We start from the raw sequence: 24,357 nt of genomic DNA, 5'->3' as shown, positions 1-24,357 counted from the left end.
ATGGATGCAGGACTACCAGTAATGGAGAGGGGTTTTATATCAAACTGGCCACTCGTTGCGTTAAAATATCTCACTTGACCCACACATCTCAACGGGGACTCATTTAAGCCACTATAAACCAAATACATATCATTTTACCCACATCACTATTCATACCTCCTTAATCATTTATCAAAAATTAACCGTTTGTTTTTTTACAACGAAACCACTTCGAGTACTTTCATATTTGTCTCTAGTATTTATCAAAATAATTTGAGAATTTTTTAAAGCAACATAACTATGTAATTAAAAATATATGTAGCTATAAATATATATTTATTTGATCACCCTTGTTATGTTGCTTTATAATTTCCCAAATTATTTTGATAAATACTAGAGATAATTACGAAAGTACTCGAAGTGGTTTCGTAGTAAAAAAACAAACGGTTAATTTTTTATAAAAAATTAAGTAAAAATATATGAATAGTGATGTGGGTAAAATGATATGTATTTTGTTTATAGTGGCTTAAATGAGATGTGTGGGTCAAGTGAGATATTTTGACCCAACGAGTGGCCCGTTTGATATAAACCCCTAATGGAGAGCGATGCTTATGGCGCCCGTAAGGGACATGCCTAAACCACCAGAAGGCCCGCTCAACTTCATATTTCAAGTGAGTGGCAGCTATGGAAAGATTTTGGTGCAACTGGAGGGGTGCAATTCCAGCTGACAACAAGGCCGGAGTTGCTTATGACACCGCTATTCAGCTTAAATAATTAAGTTGCTCAGGCAATCCCTACATCTAGCTTGTGCATTCTTATATTGATTTGATCAAGATATTCAAAAATTAGATTTCTCTCTTGTTTGAGATATCCATCTAGAGTCAGGTTGTTTCTCCCTCTAAACGAGTTCTCATATCCATCTATGTTCTTCACTTCCAAATGCATATTCTTAAACATATCCAGGATTAAAATCAAGCACATCAGTGGAGCAGATAATATAAACTAGTAGGATAACATACGTTAAAACAGGCAGTACATACAAAAACCACTTAGTTAGACGGATCTGATCATATCTATCCAAGCTGGTACATACAAAAACCACTGAGTTATGACATAGATGACCACATCTATTTCACAAAAGTTGGACTACCAGTTTACCAGCTATGCTGTGATTCTTCCCATTAGTCGCTGTTTCCTGCATCAGAAACACACACACAGAGTAATATTTTAGACATGAACAAGTTTAAGCTACCTAGGAATAATTTTGAAAGTTCTCTAGTCACATAAATATATTGCATCCAACTGGTTCTAAAACATGTTTCTTTTTCTACATTAATTTGGCCCGAAGATTCGTACACCAGAGCAGTATATATAGGAAATAGGGGTTGTAGTTAACCTGCGAGCCTCCTCTTCCAGTCTCTAGCAATAACCTCATCCGATGGCCACCACCTAGGACGATCAAACGTCAAACCACGCTTCTTAGCAATCTCAATGAAATTGGTGTTAGTGCTACTAGCAGGAGCTGGATTCGCCACTGGCTCCTTAAATATAGTAGCTGAATTGGCACCTTGATCCACCTTTTCGGAGTTTCCACTCAGCCTTACCCACTTACAATTCTCCTCCACCATCATCTTATCAACTACCTCTGTTTCCTCTACATCAACGTCAATCGGCTCAGTAGATTCCAGTTTCTCCTCTACATTAACATCAATCGGCTCAGTAAATTCTATTTTCTCCTCTACATAAACATCAATCGGCTCAGTTAATTCAATTTTCTCAGCAGAAAGATCGAAATCATTTAAAACAGATTCTCCAAATTCACTCTCAGAATCACATACGACATTAACACTTAATTCTGAAAACACTAAAGTATCAGAATCCTTACCCAAATCAACAGTCCCCTCTCTATTACTTTGACTTGGATCTGGATCAGGACCAACACCAATAGCTCTTTTTTTCAACGCCAAACCATATTTCTTGAGCTTCTGCTTCAGGGATCTGGTCATTTCGCTCGTCGATTTCAAACCTTGTTCATCCATATCTCTTTATACCTCAACACAAATGTTATCCAACTATTAGGTCATCATTTTGGGGGTTTAGGCTTTCTTTTAGTTTTATTGCAGCTTCCCTCCTTTTTCTCTTCATTTCTTCCCGCCTTTATTGGCTTTAATAGAATACTAGTGCAGCACCAACTTTTTCTGTTCATCTGATTTTTATAATTTTATTTGGTGAAATTTAATATCATCCGAGGAATTGGTTGACCCACCTATTCAGGATCAATGGGGAATTTTGGTCAAAAAATATAATTTATAAATCAATAAAATATTTTTTTAAAAATTAATCAAGGATTTTTAAGAAAATGTGTACAACTTACAACTCTTTTTTTAAGCTTTATATATTTTAATTTGTATTTTTTATCAAACAAAATTAAACATAATAACAAAATTATCTCTAGATATAATATTATAATTTTTGTAGATAACATAATATTATAATATTTTGCTTAAAGTGATCTCATGTTGTAAGTAATTGTAATTGGGTGTTTGGGATAATCTTATTGGTTTCCAGGCGTCAATAATCATGACGTTTTTTCCATTCAACTAGCAAAAATATATATATATATATATATATATATATATATATATATATATATATATATAAAATGAAACGGACTATAGAGTATTCCTTTCCAAATTGACAGTGATCTCTGGTATATGGTGTAAGAAATGAAATTTATAAATATTGGCCTCTACCTGTCCAACATAGTTCAAATTTCATTACATTCCTTTCATATTCATTCACATCGACCAAACACAAGACAAGTAATTTTATTAAGTCTAATCAAACACTCTAAAACACAACTTTTATTTAGGGCAGACGAAAAAGCAAAATGGGGTATGGTGAACATGATAATAATCGATAAGCAAGCTACTAAGCTAGATGTTCAAAAAAGAGGGCCAAAGATAAATATGCCGATACTGAGGTCACTGACCAGTGACTGCAACCTTTAGTTAGATCGGAAATAGCCTGGTGGACACTCTCAGTTTATCCCCACGACAAAAGCAACTCAACACTGCAACATGATTTGTTACAAGGTTACACTAAAGAATTGCTATAATTATTATTTCTCACACGCATCATTTATAGCTGCTCCGAGCCACCACAATTTTACCAAGCTGTTGTTCTGGATAGATAACTGTTGTCTATCCTAAAAGAGCCACGGCTGACTGGCCAAAGTGGTTTTTCCTTGGGCATTGCACAGCTTTGACCAGTGCTTGAGAATGATTTAAAAGAAGAATAGTCAGGAAGAAGGGGGGGAATATAGATGTAGACAACAGAATGCCTCTTGAATATCTAATGTCAATATAGTTCTTCCAAGTTACTCTGCTACACTGGGGGGTTTAGGGGATGATTTTTCCTCAATATTTTTTTTTGCTTCTGCATCTTGAACACTAGACAATCTCTCCGCTTCTTCTTTCTCAAGGATAGCCTGTCTTTGCATTGTCTTCACCATCTCCTTCATTGACCTCTCCTCTCCCTCAAGTTGAACTTTCATTATCATCTCAGCTTCCTTATCGAGTGGGCTGAAATATTGATCAATGGCAGATTCCTGCACATCGGAAAATGTTCATTTATGCTAATCTAGAAGATGAAAAAATAGACAATAATCAGGGGAAACAAGTTGGTAGACTTTGCACAATGCTAAAAAACTACAAAACTAATACTCCTTTTGTCGAAGTTCTTTTGCATCGACCTAAATTGCACATTTATAAAGAAAATGTAAAGACATAAGCAGTAAATGCCAGCATGCCTAACAAAATGACTAGAGGAACTATTTAATGGGTATAAACTGAGTGGAGAAATCAAAAGTAAAGATTTGCTGAAGAGACAAATGAGTTGTACATAATGAAATCGAGTGTGGGGGACTAGAGGGGGTCAGCTAACATCTAATAAACAGTGACAGTGTTTTGATATATGTGGCAATATCCTTAAGACCCCAAATAATACATAAGGAATAGCCACTACACTCCTAGTCCCGCCAGCATCGCCACTTTTTCTATAATCTTTCTTTGGTTCCTCTTAGAGTATTACTTTATCTGGCAGCAAATAGGAAAACATTAATCACATTAAAACCTTCTTTCAGTTGTTAGTCTGCACGTAAATCAAAAATGATATCACATTGTCCTGCTCATAAAATCAACCTTGTTCACAATAAGCTCAGGATTTAGGAAAGAGATAATAATCATTAGGACAAATAGTGTCTAGACAAAGATAACAGAGTCAATTCCAGATGTCATGGTTTTATTCCTGGGAATGATGATGCGATATTGCTGTAGTAAAGATTTCAGATGCTTCTGGGAATTATGAAAGTGGGAGAAGCTACCAAATCAATAAAAAGCTCTCTGAAAGTGCCAATGTACGCAAAATTTTCACTTTAAAGACTTCATAGTCAAAAAGTAAGCCCTTGACTGTGGATTAAATTGTGCAAAATAAACGATTGGCAATTACGGCTGTTCAGTATCAACATGTAGAAAAAAGTGCCACCACCAAACACATGGTTGCTATTTCAATGACTACTTGATAGCAAATATAATGCCATCATTCCTCATAGTCTCGTAACTAAAGACAGTATATAGATATTACCAAAGGTTTATTATATACATCAAGGCAATTTAGTTGTACTCCCTATGTCCCAAGTCTTGTTTGACCTTTTGCGGTCAAATTGACCAAACTTTGAATGAAATTTACATATATCATGTTTTTATAAAAAAATATATTATTAGAAACTACATATATTTAACTTTAAAATGTACTTTTCATTTTTATAAGATTAGGTAAGAATAATTACCAGTCAAAGTTTGGTCATTTGACCACAAAAAGTCAAACATAAATTGGGATTGAGGAAGTATTAAGGTAAGAGAGCACCCTTTCTAGTACTTACTAGTATATTTGCTATTACTAAAACACCCAGAATTTGCAGTACAGTTGGAATAATACAAAAAACGAAATAAAAGACAGACATGCAATAAAGCAGGCAAAGTTATAACCTTGTGTCACCGGAAATTTTATTTTGTAAAATGATTATATAAAAGAGGCACCATTAGAAATGGCAGAGTTCCCGAGTACAACTCTCATGTTGTGTCCAGCCGAATGAACGAAATTCGAAGTTATAGATTGAAACTTGCACTACTCTATGGGTAAATTTTATAAATTTAATTCCTACATACATTCCATTCCTAGCACAGTCTCAGCTACGAATGATACTAACCAATTCGAAAAGGAATGCTCCAATCTACATCCTACTAGTTTTCTTCACAAATCCAGTCATAGTTTGCACCCCACATTTTTCCCACTCTTCTTTCCTACCTTCATTTTTTCTCCTTAAAATTTGTTAACAATTTTTTATTTAATAATACCCAACAAGAAGTAGCATCAGGGTCTGTGATTGCAAGCCTATACATGGTCCAAATATAAATCTGGATAAGCAAATGCAGAGGGGAAAAAAAAAAAGAAAGATATGCAAACTCACAGTTTCTTCCAGCTTTTTATTCAAATTTTGCATCTCCTCTACCATACGCCGCACCTCTGATAATATAACCTGCTCAGGGATCTTTCTTAAGGCTGCCTTCCTTTCTTCTGCCTGGCACATAATCACAAAAGTGGTACATCAGCATAACTAAAAGTCGAGATATCATTGAGGAAGCTCATAATAATCCCTCGGGTCCGTAACACAGCCGTTTGCTGTCACGGGACCCTGATTAAGGAACTTATGCTTTTAATAAAACACTCCACTTCCAGCTAATCTACTAAACTTCATTTATTTTACAGCTAAAAAAACTTCTCAATGATTATATTACAAGTATGATAAAATGCATAGCATTCTAAATTGACAAACAAACATTCGTAGACCTTAGCAAGACGTTCTTGTATCTGGAGTCTGTAAGATCTAATCCGGCGTTCTTCATATCCGGACAGAACCCTGACATAAAACATTGCTCTTCTTCCAAATTCTACAAGCCTCTCCATCAAACTAGTCTGATCTGCCCAATTCAATTGCTGTCACACACAACCAAAATTGACCAAATAAATAAAGGGTTTTATATCAAAATGGCCACTCGTTGCGTCAAAATATCTCACTTGACCCACACATCTCAACGGGGACTCATTTAAGCCACTATAAACCAAATACATATCATTTTACCCACATCACTATTCATACCTCTTTACTTAATCATTTGTCAAAAATTAACTGTTTGTTTTTTCACAACGAAACCACTTCGAGTACTTTCATAATTGTCTCTAGTATTTATCACAATAATTTGAGAATTTTTAAAGCAACATAACTATGTAATTAAAAATATATGTAGCTATAAATATATATTTATTTGATCACCCTTGTTATGTTGCTTTATAATTTCCCAAATTATTTTGATAAATACTAGAGATAATTATGAAAGTACTCGAAGTGGTTTCGTAGTAAAAAAACAAACGGTTAAATTTTTATAAATGATTAAGTAAAAAGGTATGAATAGTATGTGGGTAAAATGATATGTATTTGTTTTATAGTGGCTTAAATGAGCCCCCGTTGAGATGTGTGGGTCAAGTGAGATATTTTGACCCAATGAGTGGCCTGTTTGATATAAACCCCAATAAATAAAACGCAGTTAACTAAACAAAAAGCTGCAAAGATACAAAGCTCGACTTTCGTATTTTGTATGATTGTATTCTGATAACAACATATTAGAGATTCACGGACATGGCATACAGATTTATTACGGAATCGTAGCAGTAATTAGGGCTTAATACGAGTTATATAAACATACAGAATATAACAAAATGAAATGAAATCGAAGGCTCAAAGTCGAAATTACCAGTGAGATTAGAAGATTAGATAGTGTATCGGGATTGCAATTGAAGTGTTCGCCGCCGTCTAGTAGTTTCTGCTTTCTCCGATGATTAGATAGTTCTCAGATGATTAGATAGTTTACAAAACAAATTTCCAAGGAGGTGACTTGTTAAATGAGATTTAATTTAAGCTAGTCATGAATTTTATTAGAAAAACCTTAAATACGCGCATATAATTTTTTATTTTTTTTATATCAGTAAAAAATATATTGATAAAACTAACTTTGATATAATCACATTTATTTTCCTTTTTCAGCTAAGTTATTTTCATTTCTTTTATTTATTTATTTAATTCTTAATAAATGGTAATTACCACTTTTTTAATTCTTAATACATGGTGTTTATTTATAGTAAAATATTTATATATTTTTATTATATGAACCTTTTAAACAATAGCAGAACAATCAAATTTACCCCTATACACCCATCATTTGTTTATATCCGAGAAGGAGGATTTGACATGTATTTCAAAACATTTATAAAAGATATTGTTTCATCAACAATTAAAAAAAAATTGAATAAAAAGTTTGAATATTCAATTTTTTTTAAATAAAATTTTGAAATTGAATTTGAAAGCATACGTATGTAAGTCGCTGTGGACAAGTTAGACAATGTACAATTTATTGGTCGTTGCATATCCAACACCAGGATTATAACATTAACTTAAATCATTTTAATTGGTTCAGCATTTTTTAACCACCAAACGTCACGTCTCAAATACTAAAAAAGATTGTAAATAAATGAATGGTCGAATAAATGAAATGAAACGGGAGATTAATAATTTTAGTTCCAAAAGCCAGGGCAAATACTGTTCAACGTAAGATTGATATTACCGGACTAGTACAATGATATACATTATACAACATATATTACACTTGTAAACCCTCACAGGTCTCAAGTTGAGTGGCCAACTAGAGGTGAGTTGCAGAGTTTGAGTTTCAGCCGAGTCTTTGTCGCCGCAGCCACCTCTGTAGCTGTAGTTCCTCATGGCATGTTGCAAAAAACTGGTGCTTAAGTGCATCTTCTGCACTTATTCTCCATGTTGGGTTCACGGTCAGGCATTTGTCCACAAGGTCAAAGAAAGACCTGGGAAGATCCTCGAGCAGTTCTGGCCTATTCGTGTTTAACTTAAACCAGTCACGCAGTTTCTTAGACAGCAAATATTTTGCATCAAGAAGTTGCTGCGCGGAAATTGAATGCTTTAAATAAAACTCAGATATATGATTAAACATAGTTGAAAGTATATGTGTAATTTCAGTGGTACCACAGGAAATGAAGATTCACGATCGTGTAGCTTTGCAACTTCCCACAGATCTTCACTACCCCTCAACTTTGCGATATCTATCAAGTTCCTGTCAGAAAGGATTTCCTGAGTTGACTAATTATGAGAGCAAAACTTTCAAATGGCATTTGCAAGAATCCTTACTGGTCAGGGTCACCATCAAATGGCGATGTTCCGGTGCTCAGGCAGAGCAGTGTCACCCCGGCAGACCATACATCTATCTTTGGACTTTGAAAAGGAGATTTGAGCAACACCTGGACAAACCACAGAACTTAGAGCCTTAGACATGTTCTGTGAAGGTGATTTTGAATAGAGGGAAGCTTATGTAAATGACACTAGCTTATAAGTGCTCTATTTTTGGTTTTTTAGAATAATATAAATCAACAAACTGCTTAACCTGAAAGACAAAATTAGGCTCCAAAGATAGTGATAGATAATAGGAGTGACAATAACCGGGTTCGAAATAGGTAAAGATGAGCAAATAGATGGATAGTGATGGAGAGGTGTGACCATTATGCCTCTTTTTCAAAAATCATTCCTTCTCTATTGCATTCATGGTTTATACAATCCTCAACAACCACTTAGATGCTAACACCCCTTCTCACTAACAATAATTAGATTAATGCTCACGTTTCTTTATAACTATTTTCCAGGTTGCATGAATGCTGAAAAGACTACATTTAAACATGAGATCCTCTCTACATCCATGATAAATTCGTACTATTAGATTACCCTAAATTCAATGCCAACACAACTTTCTTATTGTAACAAAATTAATACCGAGGGGGGGGGGGGGGGGGGGGGGGGGGGGGGGAATGTGAGTCGGCTGCAATTAATTGTTCAGATAACTAATTAATGTGACTATGATACATAACATATCATCTACAAAAGACTGTGAGAAAGAAGAATAGCAGAAAACTGGAGGCAGATTCACAACTTACCTCTGGAGCCCTGAAACCTTTAGTTCCAACACAGGGACCTTCTTTCTTGTTCATCATTTGTCCTACAAAAGAAAAACATGTCACTATATAAAATGAAGTCATCTTTAGCATCAAGGGACTTAATGAGGGAAATATACCTCTGCTCTGTATAAAGCCTGCACCCGGAATAGCAACTCCTGAAGAATGCAGAGGCATTGGAGTTACGTAAATGATGTTATTATCCACTTTTTCTGCAGGGGCAGCAGTCCTCTTTCTCTTGATAGAAGCAGAACTTGCTACTTCATCATTCGGACCGTACATTGTCTTCTGTGCCAGGCTGATCAGCTCTTTTCTGCCTTTGCTAGGAATAGGTTCTCTCGGCCTTTCGCCTGAAAGCAGTTTACGGTAATGGAACATGTTTATAATATGCACTGTTGCTAACTGCTGATTTATCTAATTAAAATATTGCAGAAAATATAGCAAACTAACTCAACTAAATCTAATTTACACCATCCTGACAAAAAAAAAAAAATCTAATTTACACCATAACACAAAGGATGGCTGGGTATTACAACATTATGATCTCAAATTATGGAATTGCCTTTCTCAATATCAAATACCAAACTCTTGGGATAGAATCCTGGAAAGTATCGCCATAATAAGACGAGCTGCTTATGACCAGGTCGGTGCCCGGCTTATTTAAAACATACCATGATTGAGCACAATTTCGGTGCTCAGTTCATAAAGGAGCCAAATGTGAACACGTCAGAGCACAGCTCAAAAGCTTGCATATTGACACGTAAAAAAGTTAACCAGCAGGCTCAATCGGTAAGCTAATATTATACATAACATAGTAAGTGAGCTGCTCACGAGTGCTCACTTGCAACCAAGACCAACAAGTTTTTGGCTAGTAGTTCATTAATAATGCATGTTATTTTAAATAAGCCACGGCATTTACAGCTTTAGTTCATTAGGTTATATTTTAGGGTTTATATTACAATATCAGTCATGTAACCCCACATATTATTGTCAGACTGGTTATTTAAATATCTTTGAATATTAAATGGGTCTTCATCGGTTGCGATCTATGGTTTATGTCCCTTCTGTGGTTCGGAAACCCTTGGGATAGTGGGTGTTCTGCGGTTCATCCACCCAAGTTTATTAATCTATCTTTTTGTTCTACAATTCAATCTTTTCTAGTTGGCTTGCATGAATTCAGTACATGTAAAAACAATTCCTGAATAAAAGAACAGGCAAATCTCTTGACAAAATGAACGAGCGGCTCTTAAACAGTTTGTAATTTTATGCTCAGAATGGGCTTGGGACTCGAGCTTGAACTCAAACCTCGGGAACTTGGCTCGACTTGATTACAACAATGCCCATGATACAAAAGGTAGCAAAATATTATATCCATTTATTAGATCTTAATATTACTCAGAAATTAGAGCTCACCAATTGTTCCGTATTTCTTGTGCATATCCTGCATAAAGAAAATGTTGGAGATTGAAGCATGAACTATCAATCTGGGCACGAATTTACTTCAAACAAGATATAAGTGGAAAATAATCTATAAGATAAAAAGATGCGCATACCATAGCTAGGTTAAAGTCTATTAGATAACCCTTAGTTACCCTTCGTGAGAAAAGGAAATTCCCGGGCTTAACATCCCTATGAATTACTCCCTGTAGATGATACAAAGCATATATAGTAAGCGAGATTCTATGGTGAGTCGGTGACATGTGAAGAAGTCATATATACAAGCAAATACCAAAACCACTTCACAGAGTTTTCTACCTGCTTATGTAAACTAGCAAGAGATCTGAACAAACAATATCCATACCACTGTAGGTTAAACAGGTCTATTTCTTTCATCAAGACCTAAAAGATATATTAAAACGCAAATTAGATGGAGCGAACACACAACCTAGCCTAACTTTCCTAAATAATAGACTTGCTAACCTAATAAAAAGAGAGAAAAGAAGATCAGAGCTTCATATCACCTCAGGCCTTTCATGCTCAACATGCCGAAGAACAAGACAATCAGCACTCCCATGCTTGAAAGAGCCTTCATATTCTATGATAAAGTTTTTACCCCTGCATTGTGATTTATTAAAGCTGAGGAGTTGATACATCTCTACAGTTGCATCTACTACTAAGATTTTTAAATATTTCTGGCATTTTTACCTGAATTTCTTTAACATTTTCCTTTCCTTTCGGATGTGGTGTCTGCTAGCGTTGGCATGAGGACCTGTGAAATCATAGATAGGATATTTACACATCCCACACATATTTTGCATTAAATTATATCGATATTACCTCAGATAAAAGAAGTTTTGCTTAGTATCTAGTAATGCAAAGTCTTGTTACAGTAAAAGCTATCAAATGGGTAAAACTTACAAGTGTGAAACTGATAAAAACCAAATACACATGGAGAGTACTCATTTAACCTAGTAATGGTTCCTAAGCAATTTTTAGTTGGCTTCTAACCACAGAGCTTATTCTTTTACCTCTAAAATCAAATCAGAAATGTTGTTTAACCAGATGCATCAAACTTGTAATGGCATCTTTCTTCTCAAATGTATATTCAAAAAGTTAAAAAACTACGACTTCAAGAAATCGTTCATAGCATACATTTAAGAGCAACTATCACTCCATCACACTTTCTCTTTGCCCTGTAGACTGTACCAGAGCCACCTGCATGTTATGTAAAAAAGGAAATAAGAAAATCAAGATGCCTCTTTGTAATGTCAAGGATATAGCATCTACCAGCGGGTTGTAGAAGCTTTATTACCTGAACCTTCTTCCTCCTCCACAGTGAAGCCTTCAAAAGCTGGGAGCGACTTCAGCTGCAATTGATTCTAAATGGCACAAATTTGAAGCTAAGAATCAGAGGTCAAATACTCACAAAGCAAATGTGGCAATAAATTTTCCCACTGCACAGTGGAATTCTTACCTTTAAAAAAGTGGAGTTAGATTCATGGTCCCCATTCTCTACGTAATTCTGCTTTAGTTTCTGTTTCATAAAGATTAATCCAAGTAGGTAAACTATCAACACAATTATAAGCATCCAGATTCTTACAATATGGAATTACCTTTGCACACGCTGTTTGAGTTTCGGTAGATATATTCAAGACAAGGGATGGATACTTTCCACCTGCATAGAAACAAAAAAGATGCGTTATATATACTGCAATCCGAGTAAATGATGTCCAATATACCACAAACGGAGAGAGGGTAAATAGCACATCAAATTCACATATGCGAAATGAGTTTCTAGAAAAGGGTGAAAAATCACCCTGCTATGCGCAAAGACATGAAATTATTACGTGACACATTTATCAAATGTGAATTTGTGGAGGCAACTAGTATAATGAGATACAGATCTCCCATATTTATTTTAAAAAATACACACATCGGAAATGTCAATCACCTTCTTTATATCGATGTTACAACTCAATGTGTGGAATTACCATAAATTTCTACAACAGATTCATCATTTTACAGAGTTATAAAAATAAAATTAAAATTAAACACGGCTTAAAATCAATTACGCGATGAAGAAAAGTAATAACAATCACACACAGGGATAAAGATAAACTTAGTTAGAACTCTAATTACCATATGCACATATATCTGCTCCCAACAAAATTTGACTTCCTGCATCATTCCTCTTCCTCTTCCTGAAATAAACTTTGGTTACATTTTGCAGAGAAGTCTTGGGCCCATTATATCGAAGACTCCTTGGCACAACCGCCAAACCACTCCTCAGAAACCATAAAAACTGAGTAAAAGCCACAAAGGCTGAGCAAGTGATGGATACAAGTCGATTCGGAGTGAAGAAAAGAGGTGAGGCAGGCATCGAGCACAGCAATTCTATCAAACAAAGAGTGAACTTGCATTGTGACGCGAGCTCCTTTAAAAGAATCGGGCTGCCATTGGCATGTACAAGACTCAGTAGATGCCAAGCTTTGTTACCTAAACCTTCTTCCTCCTCCACAGTGAAGCCTTCAAAAGCTGGGAGGGACTTCAGCTGTACTTGATTCTACATGGCACAATTTGAAGCTATGATTCAGAAGTCAAATACTCACAAAGCAAATGTCTCAATGTGTAAGTGCGCAGTGGCAATAAAGTTTTCCCACTGCAAAGTGAAACTCTTACCTTAGGAAAAGTGGAGCTGGATTCAGGGTGTCCATTCTCTATGTAATTCTGCTTTAGTTTCTGTTTCATAATAATTAATCAGAGTAGGTAAACTATATATCGACACAATTATAAGCATCCAGATTCTTAAAATATGTAATTACCTTTGCACACACTGTTTGAGTTTCAGTAGATATATTCAAGACAATGGGTGGATACTTTTCACCTGCATAAAATCAGAAAGATGCCTTATATACACCACAATTTAATTAAATGATGATGACAAATATACCAACATCAAGTTTGCAGATGCGAAATGAGTATATAGAAAACGGTGAAAAATCACCACGCAATGCCCAGAGACACGAACTTATTAAATGACACATTTATCGAATGTGTATTCGGGGAGGCACTTCTAATGAGATACGGATCTCCCAAATTCATTTAAAAAGGAAATACACACATAAAAACATTAATCACCTCTATTAATTTACAAGCATCACACGTGTCTTTACATCGTTGTTTACAAGTCAATAATAATGAGATGCAGATCTCCCAAATTCAGTTATAAAAAATTACACAATTCGGAAACGTGAATCACCTTCTTCCAATAATACACAAGCATCACACGTGTATTTAAATCGATGTTACAGGTCAATGTGTGAAATTACCATAAATTTCTCCAACAGATTCAAAAAAACCGCTAAAATCAAGTATGCAATCAAAAAAACTAACAACAATCACACACAATAATAAAGAAAAAAAAAACCCTAATTACCAAATGCACGTATATCTGCTGCCGGCAAAATCTGAATTCCTGCAACATTCCTCTTCCGCTTCCTGAAATAAACCTTGGTCACATTCTGCAGCAGAGAAATCTTGGGCCCCACGTATCGAAGACTCCTCGGCACAACCGCCAAGCCACTCCTCAAAAACCATAAGAACCGAGTAAAACCCACCACAGCTTCTCGAGTGATGGACACAAGTCGATTCGGAGTGAAGCATAGAGGTGATCCAGGCATTGAGCACAGAAATTCGATCAAACAGAGAGTCAATTTATTGCATTGTGATGCGAGCTGCTGTGAGCGAATCGGGCTGCCATTGGCGTGCACAAGGCTCGTTAGATGCCAGGCTTTCTGCAAATCGGCGGCGCTGTTGTCTGAGACGAGTGTGGTGAGTTGGGAATGAAAAGCGAGTTGGGAGTGAGTCGTATTAGCTTCCATTGTCAACAGCAAATCGGCGGTCTCTACGTAGACAGGATTTGTAAGTATGTAGAAAGATATGAGTTCTGAGATTTTGTTGTCAAAAGGGAATGAAATGCGTTTTATAGGGTTTTAATTTGACAAGTGCCACGTGTCGACTTCCCGCGCATTGAGCGGTTGAAAATTGTGTTCGACTTCAGGCAGTACATCCTTTTTACACGATGACGTCATACTTGTTATACTAGTCCCGCCCGGTTTAAAAATGGGGCGGGTCCGGGACGGGGACTTCATTTCCCAGCCCCGCCCCACATAATTTTTTCCTGCACCATCCTCGCCCCATTCCCCGCGGGGATTTATTTTTAATCCCCATCCCCGCCCCACCGGGGACTTAATATAATTTCGCCCCATCCCCGCCGCATTCCCCGCGGGGATTTATTTTTAATCCCCATCCCCGCCCCACCGGGAACTTAATATAATTTCGCCCCGCCCCGCCCCGCTTCTATAATATTACACTTTAAATAATTACTTTAAAATTAAGTAATTTTTTCTTCAGAATTTAATAAAAATATACGAGACATGTATATTAAAAGGAAAAAACTAATTATAATAGAAATCAAAGAGACATGTTATACATTGTAAAATTATAGTTTTGTGTATTAAAAATAATAATATTAAATATAATAAATATATTATATTAAATATAATTAATTATTTATATAAAATATATGCGGGGCGGGGCGGGGAATCTCCGCGGGGATTCAGCAAATACCATACTTGCTCCATATTTTGGCGGGGCAGAAAATCATTCCCCATCACTGCCCTATTCCCCATATTAGCGGGGCGGATCTGCCCATTCGGGGCGGGTTAGGGCGGGTTCCCCATTTTCCCCACCCCATTTTTAACCCTATCTCCAACGGGGTGCTAACTAAAATTGCTTAAAATAACAAATCATTTAAAATATTATTATTTTATTTTTCTCTCTTTCGACAATTTTTACATGAAAATTTACGACAATGGTTGGCACCCAAAGTTGCCACATAGTAGTATAAGAATCTAAATGACTTTAGGGTGATTTATACACTTTTCTCTACTTCAGGAGGGTGATAAAAGTTAGCAATTTTGCTTAACACTTTTTCCACTCCAATGGAGAGCCAACAAGAATGTCATACCACATATGACACTCTTTTTGCCACCCAACTTCTTGTGCACGAGACACTATATACAAATTGCTTATTTGATGATTTCAAAAATTCAAAAAACGAATGAAGAGCTAGAAAATAACTTAGATTATATCCGAACTTTATCTTAATCTTCAATCTCTAGATAACCACAAACTTTACTAATAAAATTTAGTAGCAAATTCCTTTCAGCAGCTGCAAGGGTCTTTGAATCATCTGAGTCTGTATTTCCTTCGTCTTCACTTGTTTGAAAGCTGACGGTGCTCAAATCAGATTTTTTGTTATTCCTTTTCTTCTAGTTGATAGTGCACCGAGTTTGAGGAACCCCGGGATATTAGTTGCTATAGTAGGATATGTCAAGGAAAAATGAAAAGAAAATATAATGGAGAAATTCGAGGGAAAATATACTTGAGATTAACCGGAATAGTATTTTATTATTATTATTATTATTTATTGTAGCTGTTTTTTATCGCATCAAAAGGTTCAAGATGTAAGTGTTTTTTATTTGGCATATGATATTATATTTAATAAAGTATTAGGCAATGAAACCGATATTTTGAAAAAGATTGTTCACGTGTTCAAATTTGAATTTTTTTTCCCAATTGTTTTAGAACTTTTTTTTACCAGCATAGTTGTGTATAAGCAAAACTAACATAGAAAAGCTGAGAGAAAAAATATGTGTGCTGTAGAAACTAAGAATGCACACTATGTATATTTAAAAATGATTTATTGCGCTTTAGAATTTGAGGTCGGGCCGAGTTGGTAAAACATTGTAAAGGTGTTGGCTCCATTATTATTATATTCATTATTAATGTCCCAATATCACATCCGAAAAAATGGTCCCAAGCATCATGTAACGGGTAGCGTTTTGAATATTCGTAGAAAACACTACATCGTCTAACATTTTGTTAAGATTAAAAGAACCCAACACTAGTTATGTAGCATTCTGTTACAATTAGAATAACAGAACGCTAGATTAAAACAACAAAACGCTACCCGCTTTAGCATTTTCTTCCTAAATTGAAAACATTTGATTATCTGGCGATAATAACCGATAATTGGGACCATTTTTCCTAAATCTGTTATTCTGGACATTACTTCTCCGTTTTATGAGATCTGGGACATTTTTCACATGTTGGGACATGTCACTAACATCCTCCTCGTTGCAGAAGGCATAAACATAATTTGTGCATCGGTGTGTAATATGGTAAGGATTCTTACTACCTTCTATGTAATTTCATTCTTACATCCACAGTCACCAGAATAAACCAATCATGTTCAAATTAAACACACAAGTCACAAGATTGCAAGCAAATATAAGATAGTAACCCTCTTGACTTTGTTAAATCTACAATAATACAAAATAATACCTGATTGCCCAAACATATCTCAAAACACAAGACAAAGCAGGGAACCTTTTTAGCTTAACACCCCCCCCCCCCCCCCCCCCCCCCCCCCCCAAAAAAAAAAAAAAAAAAAAGAAAGAAGGAAACCGATTATACAACAAAAGGAAAATATAGAAATGTTCTGAAATGGTTAAAAACTATGAATTATTAATCTGTGCGCAAACTAGTTTGTAGGTGTGGAAGGTGTGGAAGGCGAAGACAGTGACAGGTTTAAGAAAAAGCCAACCATAATCCCTATGAGTACAACCAGAAGTGCAAATCTCAAAGAAAAACCTGATTCAGTTTTTCGATTTCTTCGCTGTCTCAACAATTCCTGCAACAGCCGAAAGAACAAAGGATAGGAAAAAAGCTTAGTTCGTTGCAGTGAGATTCAAATGAATGGTAAGGCTTGAGTAGACTTCATATCAAATTTACACGCCATTGCTTCTATTCATTATATAGGAAATATTAAGATGAAGTTCTGCATCGAGATTACTAAGAGTGTCTAACTACAGAAATAAATTGAATGGGCTCAGTTTCCATAGTGAGATTAAACTGAGCACTTAGGCTTAATTTTGACTTCAAATCACTTTTTCACACACTTGCTTCTATATAAATGTGATATATGTATTAGTTAGAGTTCTGCATAGATAATGGATTAAGTTCGAAGTAAGATCCATACAGAAATGATCATATAAAATATTACGGGTCAACAACTTTTGGTTCAAGATCGTCCACATATAAATTTACATTTTTCACTTGTACACAGCATGTGAGACCCCTATCAAGTACTACACATATTTATAGTATTAGTACCATTCTAAAAATGAACTGGGGTACCCTTCTTAACAAGAGCCACGATCAAATAACACAGACATACAGATATAGGATTCCCATTATTCATTTGTTGGCTGCAAAGCAGGCTACAAGTCGATGTACTTTTGCTTTTTGTTTTATAAATCAACTTGTGAACTAATAATTAATTTTACCAAATGTCAAACATATGTTTAGTTGGGAAAAATATAAATAAGTTTAGTTAAAGACAGCCACCCAACAATATCTTATAATTATTATAGTTACAAGTGTGTGGGAGTTCACAGAACACTAACCAATTCTCGTTGCAGTTGCTGTGTTTGCTGGACAGCTGCATCTCTTTCACTTCTTACATGCTGCAGAACCTGATTGTATTATTTCAGAGGAAGGGAATGTGAGTATATTATGCATGAGAAGACAGGATAGATTGAACCACGTAAAAGTATGGGGCTGCCATTTAGCAAAGAAAAAAAGTATGGGACTGCCGTTTTAAGACCTGGGGAAAAGTGCGCTCAGTTTTTTAGAACTAATATGTGTTTTATTTTAATTAAGAAAAAAATAATAGAATAAATCAAAACATATTCTCTGTAACTGAATTTACAGTGCAAAAGTAATATGGAATAATTCATATAAGAAGCTTCAGTTATCACTTATCAGGAACTGCTGATAGCAACACGAGGAAATGAAATCATTTGTTGAAATAAGGCGTGAAAGAAAAGAGTATAGGACCATTCACATACATTATCAGGAATTGCAAAGCTGTGCATTTGCAATTAGTGAGACAATGTGTCAGTTGACTACAGAAGCTATAGCACAAGACTGATTCTCAAGTCACTCATAACATTTGAGAAAAGAATTGAATGGTTAAACTTACTTCTGCTAACCAAAGATTAATGGTTAGACTCATTGGGAGATATCTTTTATTTACTTCACCAATGAGACACGTTACAAGATATCTTATATTCATATCACAAGTGTGAATTAACCACAAGCAAGCAGCACAATATTAGGAAAATATTACCTTTAAGATTATTTGCACATGAACATACTTGTAAAAAGGTTTAGATATCAATAAATATTCTGAACTTGACTGAAAATAGAATGTAATTCAGAACTTACTGCGCTAGTATCAGTAATTTGTCTGGAGCCAACATCTGTGTTCGCGGAGTCTGATTGGGGTAGCACGTACACAACCCTAAGCTTCAGTTCTTCTATTGTTCTTCCACTCTCTTTATTAAACTAAATGCAGCAATATCCACAATTTTTCCAGATAAAAGAAAATTAAAATTTGATAATCTGCATAAACATAAAAAGCTAGACAAGGATTCTTAATCAGGTAAATTCTTACAGTATCTTGAGGAAGCTCATCAATATCAGTATGTGAAGCCACTTCAGTACTTTGCAGGAGAAACTTATCTTTGCACTGCATATCTGGAGGGCTCTCTCGCTGCGGTTGAAGAGTAACTACAAATGCAGCAGCAGGTTAAAATAGTTCAATTTTGGCATCTAAAAGACATAAGAGATCCAGGGCCATAAAAAATTGCTGAGTTCATTGCATATTATATATAGGGCATTGCTCAAAGAAGAACACTCTTAAAAGAAGAACAAGGAAGAAAAATTTAGAATCAAATATAGAATCTCATCTAAAACTTGAATTAAATTCTAATTTAAAGCTAATTAACCTTTTATTATGTATAATAATAGTATCTGACATGTTTAACAATAAATATGGATTAAAAATGACATGATTCTATGTAATACTAATTGTGCAAAATATATATATATTACATATATATGATTCTATTTTAGATTCTATAATATTTCATATTAACAATTTAGATGATCTTGAATGTTGGATATCATATATTAAGTTTAATTGGTGTTTAACTATGTAATATAATCTTAACAAATCATATTTCTTTATGAAAAATAAAGTGTTATGATAGTGTTTTGTGGTGTTCTTTTTTTTAAAGTGTTTTGTGTCGAGTGTAACCCTATATATATTAAGATATGATTTTGACGAAGTTTCAGCAACAATCAAATTACTTAAGATTGTGAACCTGTAATTCATTTCCAATGATGAATATCAAAGACATGGTTTGAATTGTCATTTCAAATTCTCAAGGTTAAAATAGTTTTTGCATATTTTGGATTTCAAATTAAATTCAAGTCCAAAAAATTTTATTTTTCCAAAATGTTATTGATCAAACAACATTTTGTGGTAAGCCTATGTATGTATTTGACATTGGCACTCGCATTAGTTGTGTATATCTTAATCATACATATTTGTAAATCCAACAGCACTGAGATGCCAATAACAGTTGCTAAATCATCTCTCTCTATACTAAACATTAAACTAAGAAAGAAACAAACTAAAGTATTGTACCTGTTATGACACATGAGTCCCAAGGCTGTATGATGCCAGTATTTGGTCGCACAAAATACTTCTTTGGAGAAGTGGTTTTCACCTATATATCAAAGGGGAAACACTTCAGAGCATTGCACAGATTCCAAATTTGAAGTGAGTATGGGCTAGTAATATGTAGTGTGGGAGCTACTACCTTAAAGGCAACATGCTGGTCTGTAGAGTTGCCAAGTTTAAGATCACAGTGGCATTGCTTCTCCAACTCAACTGATTATCAAGAATCATGGAAAAGAGTAAATAAAAATACAGTATAGCAGTATTGGGTAGGCTAAAAATAAGTGAAAGAATAACGACACCTCATACACAATTAATACAACTTACAAGTATGATCATCTAATTTCTTGGCTATGCCTAGTACACACCCCTTTCCTATTGCCAAGAGGTGGACTGTGTGTGTAAGTCATATTAAGTCGAATTCACAAACATATGATTTAGGGGGGCATATTCAATCCGGATTTTGATAAATTGATAATAATCAATGGATTTTCATGGATTGTAGGTGATTTGGATTTTATGCGGAGTTTAGCGGAGAGTTCTTAGGATTTAAAGACAATCTTTTAAAATCTCGTGGATTATGGAGAGCTTCCTAGAAACATAAAATCCACTTAACAATCCCACAAAATCCAAAAAAAATCCATTAACATTTGAAAACCATCACATTTTAATATATTTTAAATAATCTCAATTGAATATCATCAGAATAATTTAAAATCCTAACCCTTAATTTAGGCGCATCCACCAACATTAAACATTTATAAAATCAAATCCACATACAAAATCACACTACATTGAGGCAGGTGAAAGGCATAATAACTTGTAAACCTGAGTAGAAAACATCAAGAGAAGTCATAAACGATGTGCGTACGTACACTGGAACTTGATGTCCTGAGGATGAACGGAGATTAACTTGTTGTTAGTGGCAACAGTCATTTGCAGCAACTTGATTCTCTCCTCCGCTCTATTAAAACACCACAATCAAACACATTATGAAAAAATTGATAGGCTCCAGATCATTTCTATTGACTAATCCTGTACAGTAATTATAAGCAACAAATTGTAATTAAACATAAACACAAAGCACAGGTCAACAAAGGTATATATAATTAAGAGAGAGAGAGAGAGAGAGAGAGAGGGAGAGAGGGGGAGAGAGAGAGAGAGAGAGAGAGATACTTTAATTTGGAGAGGGCGGAACGGAGCAGCGGATGTTTTAGGCTGAGATGGATTTGGAGGTCCAAGCGAGGGATTCGGTTTTCTGTTACGTTGTGTGTGTAATGTATATAACTGAAGGTTGGTGGGAAACGATGGAGGGGGGGCTTTGTCTTGAGGGATGCAAAGTATGGAAGACAGTGAAAAAGAGGTGGGAGACACCTGTCTAACTCTATGTATTTCTATTTCTTATTGTTTCGATTTCTTTTTTTATTGCTTTCCAAATCCTAGTGACCTGGATGTGGGCCCACCTCAATGATTCCTCTCATTATAATCTTTTTATTTTATTGCAAATCTATACCGTGATATGTCTAGTGTGCCCGCATCTGTGCACCCACCGATCCCGTTTGAGCAACTTCACAGTTCACAGCAAATGCAAATACATTAACCCATTTTCTAATGTTATGTTTGGGATGAATTATATGGAATGAAATGAGCAGGGTCGTGCCTGAGATTTGAAGTGCCCTGTGCAAAATATAAAAAATGTGCTTTAATAGTCTAAAAATATATGAGTACATGCAATAATAAATATTGACACAAAACTGTAAAAATCATATTACAATTAAAGTGCATAAAATATTTATTTTCATATTATAAAAATTAACTGAAAATTGTAAAGAAATAAAACAAGTACATAGATAAAATTATCTGAAAATTATTTTTCTAGCATTTTTTGAAGCAAACCCACTAATAATATTTTTATAGTCTACATTTTACAACAAATTATTTTTATAGTCTACATTTTATATTTAAACTACTTGTTTCATATTTGATATATATATATATATATATATATATATATATATATATATATATATATATATTTTTTTTTTTGAAAGGCAAAAGTTCATTGATAATAATAATTGGTACACATATCAAAAGATATGAGGATAGATAATGAAAACAACCCAACAAAATACTTGTCTTGGGAAGATACTAGCCAACCAATCTATGCTTCCAACAAAATATCTCTACTTTTTGCCTAGAGAAAATTACCCAGCCCCAAAAACACATTCCCCTAAAAACTATTACATGCAAAAACTATAGCCATCATTACCTACTACTAGACTCCCATGAGCACTTCTCCACAGCATGCAGCACTTGCTTCAGTCATCCACCTCTACGACTTCCACTGGTTCACCAGCTTCATTCAGCAACTCCTCCCCTACATGCTCAGGATTTTGAGCATTAGCAGCAGCAGCACCAGCCTGGTCAATAACGTCTGCATCATTGACGATTCCCAGCCCAACATCTTCCTCGTGTACAGCCATAAAATGTGGCTCAGCTGGGCCAAGTCCCATGTCATGATTCCATAGCTCAAAGACCCGACCGAATGGTTGTGCTATCACAACCATGTTGTGATAGTTTCTAGCTCCATGATCAGCCAAGTAAGCAGCCAGTTCATTAGCATTCGGGTCACAGAGATTGACCTCCATTTGAAAGTTCGGATCTTCCCGGCGCTGGTTCAATTGCTGCACAATGTAGGCGTGATCTGGGTGAGCTCCCTCAACCGCCGAGCGCCTCCATTCCCAGTATGAGTCGAAATGATCCGTCTCCAGAGTAAAGACACGCCAATCTTCTGCAAAGGCCCTCTTGCACCCCTCCAGAAGCGCATAGTATTCATTCACCCTCCTGTTTTGAATTCCCAATGAGCCAGATAGCATACGCAGAATCCTGCCTCTGCTGTTCCTAATCACCACTCCTATACCTGTTACATTTCCATTTGGGAGGGCTTCCACAAAGAAACAACCATGCACATTGATCTTAACAGTGCCTCTTTCAGGCAATCTCCACCTAGGAAGCACTTCGACTGGTACAAAATCTTCCATTTTCTAGTAAGTCTCTAAGACAAGCTAAGTAACTCAGTGAAAATTTGAAACTGAGAGAGGAGGCAGCTAAGTAACTAAAGGAGGGTAAAAGACTATTTATAGAGCCAAGCAGGGTTAAAACCCTTAAGACTATTCCTATTCCCTGGACTAAAAGAATAAAATGGGCCTGCAGACTAAGAAACTGGGCTTCTGGGAAAGACCCAATAAGAGTTAACTTTTTTACATTGTGCTCCCTTTTTTGCCAGATAATCAGCCTCACCATTTAAATCACTCGGAATTAATCTGATAGAAAAATTATCCCACTTAATATCTTTAAAGAAATCCCTCAGGTTCCCATGACTGCCTGACGAAAAAATTTCTAGCACATTATTCACCAAAATCTTGCTGTCTGAAAATACTGTTATAGCATGACTTCTCCAGGAAGAATTACTGAAAGCATTCAATAAGAAACAAAGAGCCTGCCACTCTGCTGAGTAGGGACCATCAGCTAAGGAGGGTCCTGAAAATGAGAAAATAATCTCATTTTTCTTATTAAAAATAATACCTCCAATACCAGATATGGAGGTCTGTCCCTTGCGTTTGAAAGAACCATCAATGAAGGCACTAAGATCACTTGCAGAGTCTTTGAGAATCTTTACTTGAACTCTCTCTGAAAAGGTTAATGATCCCATAGGGTTGCATTGCCACCATTCCGCAGCCTTAATGTGAATTAAATTAAAAGCCAAGCACCATTCTTTTGCTTGAAGCTTTATAAGACTTCCTAAAAGAGTCTCTGTAGTTTCCTTATTATCAAAGATGGTTCTGTTTCTGACCAGCCATATGCACCACAGAGCAGCACTAACTGAGAGTTTCCATACTTGTTTTGCCTTCTTTGATGGGAATTGTTTGTGTTGTTTCCACAGACTCATAAAGCTGCATTCATGGTGAGGAATTGGATTTATTTGCCACCATTCAAAAAGATATTTCCATGCAGCTCTAGCCAACCTGCATTCCAAAAACAGATGATCTGTAGTCTCTACAACCTTTCTGCATATAGGACAATGAGCCTCGAGAGGATCTAGAATATTTCTAGATACCAGAAAACCTTTTGTGTGC

General features: G+C 35.5%; 4 protein-coding genes across 7 annotated transcripts; all 4 read right to left on the bottom strand.

Moving 5' to 3' along the window:
- Window positions 1–963: 963 nt before the first annotated feature.
- LOC108208174 (uncharacterized) lies at window positions 964–2,184 on the bottom strand. 3 transcript variants are annotated; one of them, XM_017378675.2, is made up of 3 exons: window positions 1,865–2,184; window positions 1,376–1,717; window positions 964–1,174 (listed from the first exon to the last, which is right to left on the bottom strand). In XM_017378675.2, exons 1-3 carry the CDS (start codon window positions 2,016–2,018, stop codon window positions 1,161–1,163), a joined length of 510 nt encoding a protein of 169 aa, XP_017234164.1. In that variant the 5' UTR covers window positions 2,019–2,184; the 3' UTR covers window positions 964–1,160. The 3 variants fall into 3 exon arrangements, with proteins under 3 accessions (XP_017234164.1, XP_017234166.1, XP_017234163.1); XM_017378677.2 differs by having other exon boundaries at window positions 1,376–1,675; window positions 1,865–2,183; XM_017378674.2 differs by having other exon boundaries at window positions 1,376–2,178.
- Window positions 2,185–2,782: 598 nt separating this feature from the next.
- LOC108206520 (uncharacterized) lies at window positions 2,783–7,007 on the bottom strand. 2 transcript variants are annotated; one of them, XM_017376848.2, is made up of 4 exons: window positions 6,852–7,007; window positions 5,890–6,036; window positions 5,510–5,620; window positions 2,783–3,589 (listed from the first exon to the last, which is right to left on the bottom strand). In XM_017376848.2, exons 2-4 carry the CDS (start codon window positions 6,004–6,006, stop codon window positions 3,359–3,361), a joined length of 459 nt encoding a protein of 152 aa, XP_017232337.1. In that variant the 5' UTR covers window positions 6,007–6,036; window positions 6,852–7,007; the 3' UTR covers window positions 2,783–3,358. The 2 variants fall into 2 exon arrangements, with proteins under 2 accessions (XP_017232337.1, XP_017232338.1); XM_017376849.2 differs by having other exon boundaries at window positions 5,890–6,020; window positions 6,852–6,998.
- Window positions 7,008–7,657: 650 nt separating this feature from the next.
- Window positions 7,658–14,642, bottom strand: LOC108207340 (uncharacterized). The gene is made up of 18 exons (XM_017377795.2): window positions 14,003–14,642; window positions 13,389–13,450; window positions 13,246–13,305; window positions 12,706–13,129; window positions 12,180–12,241; window positions 12,041–12,100; window positions 11,879–11,945; window positions 11,719–11,781; window positions 11,272–11,335; window positions 11,088–11,181; window positions 10,882–10,965; window positions 10,680–10,769; window positions 10,540–10,567; window positions 9,246–9,476; window positions 9,109–9,170; window positions 8,312–8,421; window positions 8,150–8,237; window positions 7,658–8,066 (listed from the first exon to the last, which is right to left on the bottom strand). The coding sequence occupies exons 1-18, from the start codon at window positions 14,445–14,447 to the stop codon at window positions 7,824–7,826; spliced, it is 2,337 nt and encodes a 778-aa protein (XP_017233284.1). The 5' UTR covers window positions 14,448–14,642; the 3' UTR covers window positions 7,658–7,823.
- A 2,408-nt stretch (window positions 14,643–17,050) lies between these two features.
- Window positions 17,051–21,589, bottom strand: LOC108206326 (vesicle-associated protein 2-1). Its single transcript, XM_017376586.2, has 8 exons — window positions 21,398–21,589; window positions 21,097–21,185; window positions 20,364–20,434; window positions 20,189–20,270; window positions 19,151–19,266; window positions 18,922–19,041; window positions 18,099–18,167; window positions 17,051–17,323 (listed from the first exon to the last, which is right to left on the bottom strand). The coding sequence occupies exons 2-8, from the start codon at window positions 21,155–21,157 to the stop codon at window positions 17,174–17,176; spliced, it is 669 nt and encodes a 222-aa protein (XP_017232075.1). The 5' UTR covers window positions 21,158–21,185; window positions 21,398–21,589; the 3' UTR covers window positions 17,051–17,173.
- Window positions 21,590–24,357: the final 2,768 nt, after the last annotated feature.

This window comes from Daucus carota, chromosome 2 (assembly GCF_001625215.2).
Source record: "Daucus carota subsp. sativus chromosome 2, DH1 v3.0, whole genome shotgun sequence".
NCBI classification, from domain to species: domain Eukaryota; kingdom Viridiplantae; phylum Streptophyta; class Magnoliopsida; order Apiales; family Apiaceae; genus Daucus; species Daucus carota.
This window is presented reverse-complemented; position numbering and strand designations above follow the sequence as displayed.